This window comes from Condylura cristata, unplaced genomic scaffold (genome assembly GCF_000260355.1).
Source record: "Condylura cristata isolate star-nosed mole 26May11 unplaced genomic scaffold, ConCri1.0 scaffold00038, whole genome shotgun sequence".
NCBI classification, from domain to species: Eukaryota; Metazoa; Chordata; class Mammalia; order Eulipotyphla; family Talpidae; genus Condylura; species Condylura cristata.
This window is the reverse complement of record NW_004567139.1, coordinates 974,339-982,923: the sequence shown is the minus strand read 5'-3', so window position 1 is coordinate 982,923 and position 8,585 is coordinate 974,339. Positions and strand designations below refer to the sequence as shown.

The 8,585-nt window shown below is 53.5% G+C and overlaps 1 protein-coding gene across 1 annotated transcript in view; it reads right to left on the bottom strand.

Annotated features, from left to right (window-relative positions):
• Window positions 1-5,142, bottom strand: part of ICAM2 (intercellular adhesion molecule 2) — a 5,684-nt gene extending 542 nt beyond the window's left edge. The window contains exons 1-6 of the mRNA XM_004693343.1: window positions 5,088-5,142; window positions 3,310-3,576; window positions 2,181-2,498; window positions 1,668-1,946; window positions 1,007-1,276; window positions 165-407 (exon numbers count right to left, since the gene is read on the bottom strand). Of these exons, the coding sequence (XP_004693400.1) occupies window positions 165-407; window positions 1,007-1,276; window positions 1,668-1,946; window positions 2,181-2,498; window positions 3,310-3,576; window positions 5,088-5,142 (1,432 nt within the window). The remainder of the gene's footprint in view (window positions 1-164; window positions 408-1,006; window positions 1,277-1,667; window positions 1,947-2,180; window positions 2,499-3,309; window positions 3,577-5,087) is intronic.
• Window positions 5,143-8,585: the final 3,443 nt, after the last annotated feature.

Genomic DNA, 8,585 nt, shown 5'->3' with positions numbered 1-8,585 from the left:
CCCCCCAGCCCACCTACCCCACTTCTCCACCTCACCCCCCCCAGCCCACCTACCCCACTTCTCCACCTCACCCTCCTCAGCCCACTAAAATCTTCCCTCTTCCCATGTTTGGGTGCGAATCCCAGTCCTGGGGGAGCGCCAGCCCAGCCCATCACCACGGTCACCTTGAACGACGACAGCGATCTCTTTGCTGACAGAGCCCAGCCGGTTGGTGGCCGTGCAGCAGTAGGTCCCAGTGTGGTTCCGGGTCGCCTTCTGCGGGACTTCAAGACTGAAGACCACGCTGTTCCAGGTACACACCAAGGTTGGAGCCGGGTTTCCCTTTGGGATGCAGGCAAGCATCTCTTCCGTCCCTTCCACCCATGTTTGGTTGCCGGGACAACCGGACTCCTCTAACCTTGGCTTGTCTGAAAAAGAGAGAGTCCCCATGGAACTGGGCTCAGCAGCTCAAAGGCCCTGCACCCCAGCCCACGGCGTTCTTCCCCCAGGGAGGGCCATCAGGCCCCGGCCTTGAGCCACCCTCCCACCCGCCTTCCCTGTGGGCAAGTTGGCTGAGATACAGCATAGGACATTTTGATGACTTGGGACTAGGTGATCTGAACCCCAGTTCTTGGCAGCCCTGGGGCTCTCTGCTCCCCATCTTTGGTGCGAGTGAGTGAGGAGACAAGTAGGGATGAATCTGGAGAGACTTTTCTACTTTTCAAAATATAAATTTCCATGTGGAAATTGCATATGCTCTTTCCCTGTCCTCAACCGCCAGTGCTCAGCTAATGCTGCTTGCCCACGGAAATGCTTTCTCTTTTCCGGTCCCAGTTTCCCCTTTGGGTCTCTCCCCGACTCGCTCTCCTAGTGGTAAGGAAAGCTTGGAGAGCTGCTGTTTTATTTTCTCCTTTGATTTTGTTTGAATGAGAAAAATATGGCGTCTTCAATAATGAAGCTGCAGATCAAGGTCCTGGAAACGGGAGACTAATAACCCTTGTTTTGCTGAGACCGGGCCTCTACTCACATAAGACATGGAGCTGGACTGCAGTGGCTTTGGTCAGCTGCTGACCCTGGACCTCCAAAGAGGCCTCACAGGAGAAATTCCTGCCATCATCTTCCTCCTTGGCGGTAAGTAAAAACCAGGCAGGCTCTCCAGGCACAGGGAGGTCCGGAGCTCCCTGAAGGCGAACAGTAGGGCTGGGGGATGTTAATCCGTGCCCCGAGCAGGTCACATTGACGTCTGTTCCTGCCAGTGGGTATAATTCCGCTATCTCCAGGACTGGCGGAGGGAAGCCTATGAGCAAAGGAAGGAGAGAGGCAGATGCAGGCTCATGTCTCCAAACTGGCAGCCACCTCTGCGCCTCGCTGGCGCTGCGGGCTGGGCAGGCAGACAACAGGCCAAGGCCCGACACCGTTACTGCCCCCGTGCCGGGGCGGGGGCAGCCAGGTGCGCAGCGGGAGAGGGCCTCCGATAGCTGTCCCTCGGAGCGAGTTCAAGCAGGCACACCCCTGTGGTAGAGGGCTTACGGCCACAGGTCGAGCTGCTGGCTCACGCATGCCTCCAATCTGCCTGCCTGCAGACTAGCGTCCACTTGGGGGTGCACCCAGCGGAGAGGCGCAGAGGGGCCCGCAGCCCAACCCGCAGCACACAGTCTTCGCAGGAAACAGGGGGGCGAGTCACTTACTGTAGACGTGCACTGGCTTTCTTGTGTTCTGTGCCAGTGGACCCAGAGACACACGGCAAGACAGCTGCTGGTCGCCGGTCTCCATGGCCCGGACAGTGGCGTTGGCCCATGCTGCGTCTCCCTTCCAGGAGAGCAGGGGGCTCAGCTCCTGGTCCCCCAGGAACATGTAGAACATTGCCTCTTTGGCTGGGAACATCCTAGCCACCTCACAGCTCACAGTCTCCGCCATCCCGACCTCCAGGAGAGGAGAGACCCAGATTTGGGGGAGCTGAGAGAATTCTGCCCAGACATGAGGAAAAGAAGAGTGGCCACATGAGTCACGTGTGTTGTAGGACCCCACATCCTAGGGAGCGGTGAGGTTTAGGGCGCCCCAGGGTGAGTTGAAGGCCCAAGTAGGGGTAGACTGCAATCACCCTCAAACCCTCCTCCACCATCCTATGGGAACTGAGCCCCCAAAGCCAAGGCTGGATGACAGAAACGAGCCCCGGGATCCTTCACACCCGCGTGACTCACCGAAGGTGCGGAGCAGCCTGACGGCAGAGCTGCCGCGGAAGAGCTCCCCGCCCAGGGAACGCAAGTCCAGCTCTGCACGGCAGGAGAAACTGCCCCTGTCGTCCTCCCTTTGGGCTCTGACACTGACGGTGACCTCCGCCCTCTGGGTGGCCACGGCCAGGCTCACGTTCTTTCCGTGCCGTTCCTGGCTACCCTGGAGAAGGGTGAGGGTGAGGTTTTCCAGGGGCGCTACAGCGGGCACACGGCACTTCAGAGTAAAGGCTTCACCCACGGCCACCCATGCAGGCTGCAGCTCCAGGAGCACCTGCTCCGGTGGCTCTAAGAGAAAAGGGTGATTTTGATGAGAGACGGTCACTCCCTTCTCCAGAGAGAAATGTGCTAGGTGCCCGATCCCCTTAAACATCAACAGTGTCAGCGGTCACTGCTGCCCTTGAGGGGACAAGTGAGTTTCCTGGCTCTTCTGCCCATCCAGGGAGATTAAAGCTTCAGCCAAGGAACATGGCTGTTGAGCGGAAGTCCTGAGCTTCAAGGGCTGCCACATCTCACCTGAGGAGCGCTCATCTCTTACCTGAGCGAGGCACACGGAGACATGAGCAGCTACGGAGGCGCAACTTAGCACGGCACAAAAACTCACCTACGTGGGCGAGCTTGTACCCCAGAGCAGCCACACTCATGGCCAGATCTTTGCTAGTAATGCTGCTTGTCTGCTTGAGAGCCCCTCCTCACCCCACCCCACCCCCCACTTCAAATCCCAACCATCCTGCAAGTGACCTACAGGAGCCTCCTTTCCCATGAAGACTCCTCCAACCACCCCAGCCCACGGTGACCCTTTCTCCAGTCCCCACTTACTCCAAGACTTTGTGGCAAATAATTCAGCACTAATTTTTGTAATTAGCATTATTCACATATGCCTCCTGTATCTGAACATAGTCTCAAGCACAGATGTCTGGATGCTTGATGGTGTTCTCTTAACTTAAAAGTTCACACCAAAGGGAAACAGAAGTATTGGCTCGAGAATTCCCAGCAGTCTGGGTCTCCTACAGGAATCTTTACTAAGAGCCCTGGTTCTCTGAAGGAGACACCGTGTTGCCTCATTCCTCTCTCCTCCCCACCTCTCAGCCCCGCTCACCGTAAACAGTGATGCCAAGGCTTGCGTCTTTCTGGATCCCTGCGCAGGAGGAGAAGCACTGCAGAATGGAGTTCTCTGTGACATCCTCCAGGAGGAACTCCTTCCACTGGGGCCCTCTGCCCACCTGGCTTTTCTTTAAGATGGTCTCGATTCCACTGGGTCCTGGGTCTGGACAGGTGGTGCTGCAGTTGACCACTAGAGACTGTCCAGACTTTACCAGGGCCTGATCTGGCCAAATAGAAACCTCAAATGGCTCTTCTGTGGCTCCTGCAATGATGAACCACACAGAACAAAGGTTCTGGTAAGGAGCACAAGACCCAAACAAAACATACAGCCTATTCTTCATCTAGTCCAAGGTTGGAGAATAAGAATCCCATTCACTTTAGGAATAAAAAAAGGTACAGAGGACAAGGCAAGGCATGACAAAGGCCATTAATGAACAAGGGAGAGCCCTGATTCTGTCACCACCCCTCTGTTATCTTTTTGGAATCCTGATTTCCCCAAGAGCCACCATGGAAACCATGTCTCACCTGCTGCTCCCCTCAGCAGTGTATTTCAGTAGCTCTGCCTGTTCTGCTCCCCACTCTGGTCTCTGGTGAATCCTCTCACCCCCTGCACTTCTGGCCTGCACCCCAGTCATTGTATGCATAAATAAAAATAAATATTTTTAAAAATAATAAAATCATGCCCAGGAAACCATGCGCTTCCTAAACTTCCAGGACTAGCTGCTGAGGCCCTCAGGGGGTTAAACAGAGCCCTGGGAAGAGTGTTGTTACTTATATGCAAAGTGGTTTTGCTCTCAAATATGGCTGAGCCAGAATTCCAAGGAGTGCTGGTGAGACTGCAGACCCCAGCCCCTCCGCAGCCTGAGTGACTAGGAGCTCACAAAGTTAGGGTCTGAAAACACCCCAGAGAGCAGACCAGCACCCCTGGTGACCCCTGCACACCAAAGTTTGAGAGCCACTAAGTAACTGTCAAAAAAGAGGTGGTTTCCTTTCGCTCTGGTGCGAAGGCAAAGATGGTTTTGTATACTTCGGAGTTTAGTCTGGTGGGGAAATCTCAGGTGCAGTGAGAGAGCAATGGCCTGACACAGGGGAGGACACAGCCTCCCTCAGGGTCCTGCTCCGCAGCCACCTACCTACTTCCGCGCCCAAATACTAGCCCCTTCTGGGAAACACAACTCTTGAGGAGTGCTGGCCGCTGAGGCTCCCGTTCCCCCACCCTTTAAAAAAAAAAGATTTATTTATCTATGCATACAAGTACTGGGGCATAGGCCAAATGTGTGTGGGAGTGAGAGGTTTCCCCGGAGACAGAGTGGGGAGCAGAACAGTCTTGACTGAAACACAGGAGCAGTGGGCAGGACAGGGGAGGTCTGCTGTGCCACGTGGGTCACCCCTCTGCCCTGGGATGGAACCCCTGCTGCAGTGGCTGTTGACAGACAGCTTCCTACTGCTGCGCTTTAACCCGATGCACCACCCGGCAGGGCTCCCTCCTATCAGAAGCCCACTGTAGCAGTTCATGAGAGAAAGGGGGGGGGCAGCAGGGAGTCAAGCAGAGCAGGCACATTTCTGAGTTCTCTTACGGTCTGGCATCCTGTCTATTATCCTGTAGTTTGGGTTATCCAAACTACAAGGCAGACACCTATGGATTCTGTGTCGCAGTGACACAAAAATAGGAATCTCTCCCAGCTGAGTGCTACAGTGCCGTCCATTTACCCCACTGACCTGCCACCTGTGCCCTGGGACACACTGGCTACAGACCTTCTCAAGCAGCCTCACCTGGGCAGGGGATCAAGGCCAGCAGGGCCCATACAACCAACAAACGCATTTCCATCGTAGGTAAGAGCCTAAAGCTGCAGAAAAAGAAAGGGAAAGCAATTGTGGAGAAGGTGGCAAAAAGTCACTTATGTCTCTTTCTAGTTCTCCTAGCATTGCAGCAATTCCAAATAACATGCCCCTGACTGCTGGGCTGTTTCTTTACATCAATGAATTCAGATTCTCTGTGCTTTCAAAGGGAGACTACATCCCAGCTTCCCCAGAGTTTAACCCCCAAGCGCCTATTTTCTTAAACTCTCCGTAGCATGTTGTTTTCCCTGCAAAGCCTAATCTTGTCGTGAATCTCATAGGCCACGCTGAGATCCTACAACCTTCATTTAAAAAAGCGTTCCTATCTCTGCCCCCATAAGGCAAGCCAGCAGGTATACATTCATATCACCTTCATGATCCCCCACAGCTCTGAGTTTTCACGTGTCTCCTGGTCATTCAGTACTGAAACATGAAATGTTCTATCATTTGTTAGTAATAAAGCAGCATCCCCAAGGAGAAACAATTTCAAATTTTAAAAATTCCTTTGGCTTAGTCTGCAGATGATTTCACAAACCAAAGGCTTAAGCTGTCTGAAATTTTAGGAAAATTTAGGAAAACCTGGGGGGCGGTTGCTGGAGACGGGTGCAGGGGATGAGGGCAGCAAACACTGACCCTGCTGGGCTGCTTGGGCTGTGTGGTGGCAACTGGACTCCCCAACAACGACGACAAGGTGTGTGAAAATGGATTCTCACCGTCCATTTCTATTTCAGAGCTTCTTGGGTTCTTACACACAAATCACTCCGCGCCCTGCAGCGTCTCTTCCCTCTACCTGGAACTCCCTTCTCCCCTGTATATTCCTTCAACCCGCTCAATGTATTTGAATGAGGCTACCAAGACCACCCTCTTTCCCACCCTTGGGGCCTGGGCACCCCACCACGGCTCACACACCCTCCGCCTAAGCTGCTTTCTTCTTCCAGAGCAGCTCTACCTTCTAGCACATTCTCAGTTACTTCTTAGGCTCCTTACTGCGCTCCACCACCCCGCCCCCAGCCTGTCGGCCCCGTGGGGGGCAGGATCCTTCGCTTCTTATACTAACGGGTGCCAAGCATCCAGAGGGTTGTAGGGTTCTTCAAGCAGGGATAAAGGTGACTGAACTACACACTATTCACGCGCCGGGTCGGCGTTTCCCCGTTTCCCCCCGTCTGGCGTGTACATCCTCTCGTGCTTTCAACCCAACAGGCCAGCCAGGCATTTTCAAACATTAAAAACGCATATATGTGTGTGGGGGGGGAGACTCCGCTGCGTGCCCCTCGGGGTTCCTGCCCACTGAAGGGCGGGGTGGCGAGGGCACCCTGAAGCCAATCTCCATCAGTGCGACAGGAAAGCCTGGACGGGCACTAGCGTAAACGTAAGCAAACAAAACAAGACGCAGTTCTCACTGAGGGCCGCTCGTCGCTGCTCTGGTCACTCCGCGTCCCGCGGCCGCCGCGGCGCTCGGCTCGAACCACCTGTCCGCGCGCAGACGGTTTGTCGGCGCCGCCACGCGGTGGTGCGCGAGGACAGGTTTCCTGATCTGCCTAGAAACTCGTGACGTCCTCCAGAGGCTTCGCAACGATTGGCTGAGACAAATAGGGCGGGCTGGCGCGACGGCGGCGAGAGGAGTGAACGGAGAGAGAGGTAGGGAGCCGGTGCCCCTTGGCCCAGGGCCGGTGCCTCTTTGACACGAGGTCACGATTAGTACGTACAGAAGTGAAAAGGCCCGTGGGCATCGAAGCCGCAGGGCGTTGTCCGCGGTGCCTGCTGGGCCCCAGGAGCTAGTTTGGCTTTAGGCCTCCGCCCCCTTAGGGAGCCGCCGACTCTCTGGGGCCGCTGGGAGCTCCGTGGCCTGGACACCTCAGCTGGACACCAAACGCCCTTTTTGCCCTCTGTTCCCTGTTGATGTATGTCGTCCACCAGTACAAGTAACACGCTGGAGCCAACTAGCTTCTGGCCCTGCCAGCAAGGCCTGCACCCAGGCGCTCCCAGTCCACCACATAAATAGGGTGAAGGAGCAAATCCTGCACCCAGGACCCCTGTCCTCAGCTTCCATGTCAATTGTCCCGGGAGGGTCACTTCTCAGAGTGTTTCCCCTGAGCCCAGCTTGGGGTTCTCATGCGCATCCCGTGGGCATCTTTGGCTGGGTCAGGTGCCATGGGCTGAGTTTCTTGGTGCAGTGAAATTTGGGGATTTGGGAGTTATTTTCAGGAGGGGCATTACTTTCTGTAACTACCTACCCCTGAAGGAGGCACTCCTGATAGCTCTGTCCTGGATGAGAGTTACTGAGCTGGGTTATAGAAGCAGGAAGTTTAGACATCGAAGTAGGAGGTTTAGACCAAGAAGCAGGAGAAACCCAAGGAGAGAGTTTGTTGTTGTTGTTGTCAGTGCTTTCTCTTGGTTTCTGGGCCCCTTCAATTTTCAGAGGCAAGTTATTTACAGAGGCAAAATGGTTCCTATAGCCTTATCTAAAATTAGAAGAGCTGCCTAATGAAGGGTTAAACTCAGGAATTAGAATCAAGTGAGTCAATCTTGGAGGACTACCCATCAGAGTCAAGGTGAGCAGAGGAACTGCTAAGGAGTAAACAAACACAAATGCAGGAATCCCATGGGAAGGTCACAGATCAATAAGTCCAAGAGAGCCAGGAGAAAAAGGAAGATTTGAGAGCCAGAGTTAACTGTTACGGTTAACTGGCTTTAACCTGCTCTGATGGGATAATTCTAAACTGGGGGAGCAGGTAACTTTTATCAAAGTAATTTCCTGTGCACTCTCCTTGTGTTCCTGGCACTCACACTGGAGGGGATGGATGGAGACAAGTCCCAAAATAGACCACAGCAGAATATGATAAGTCTACTTACAGAAATATAGATGTACTGCTATGGAAAAATAGAAAAGAGAACAATAAATTGATGGTGACTGTTAAAGGATGGGGCTAGGAAGGGATGGAAAATTCCAGGGGCAGTGACATTTAAGTTGACTTTGAGGAATAAACAGATGCTTGCACATATCAGAAGCCTGGGAAAGAAATTGTATTTATTTAATAAATATGTATTAAACAACCAACTTTGTGCCAATTATGCTGTGGGGACACAGCTGCCAACAAGACAGAGCCCCGAGCTTTGAGGAACTTGAAGATTTTCTGTGTTGAGATAAAACTGGCAAAAAGGGATAGAATAGGATATTAGCAGAGAAACCAGTTCAGTGGCTTATAGAAGAGATGCAAAGGCCCTTTCCTCAGGCAGTTTGGTCAGGAGTAGAATGGATCCAAGATGCAGTGGGTGAAACCAACAGACCTTGGTTACTAGGAAGGAGGGGCTGTGGAGGTCCACAGAAAGAGGATCCCAAGCTCCTCAAAACTTTCTGTATGTTCCTCTCTGATGCTGGTTGCAGGTTCTCTGGGTATCTATTGGGTCACTCCATCTTCCTTAGCTTCCATT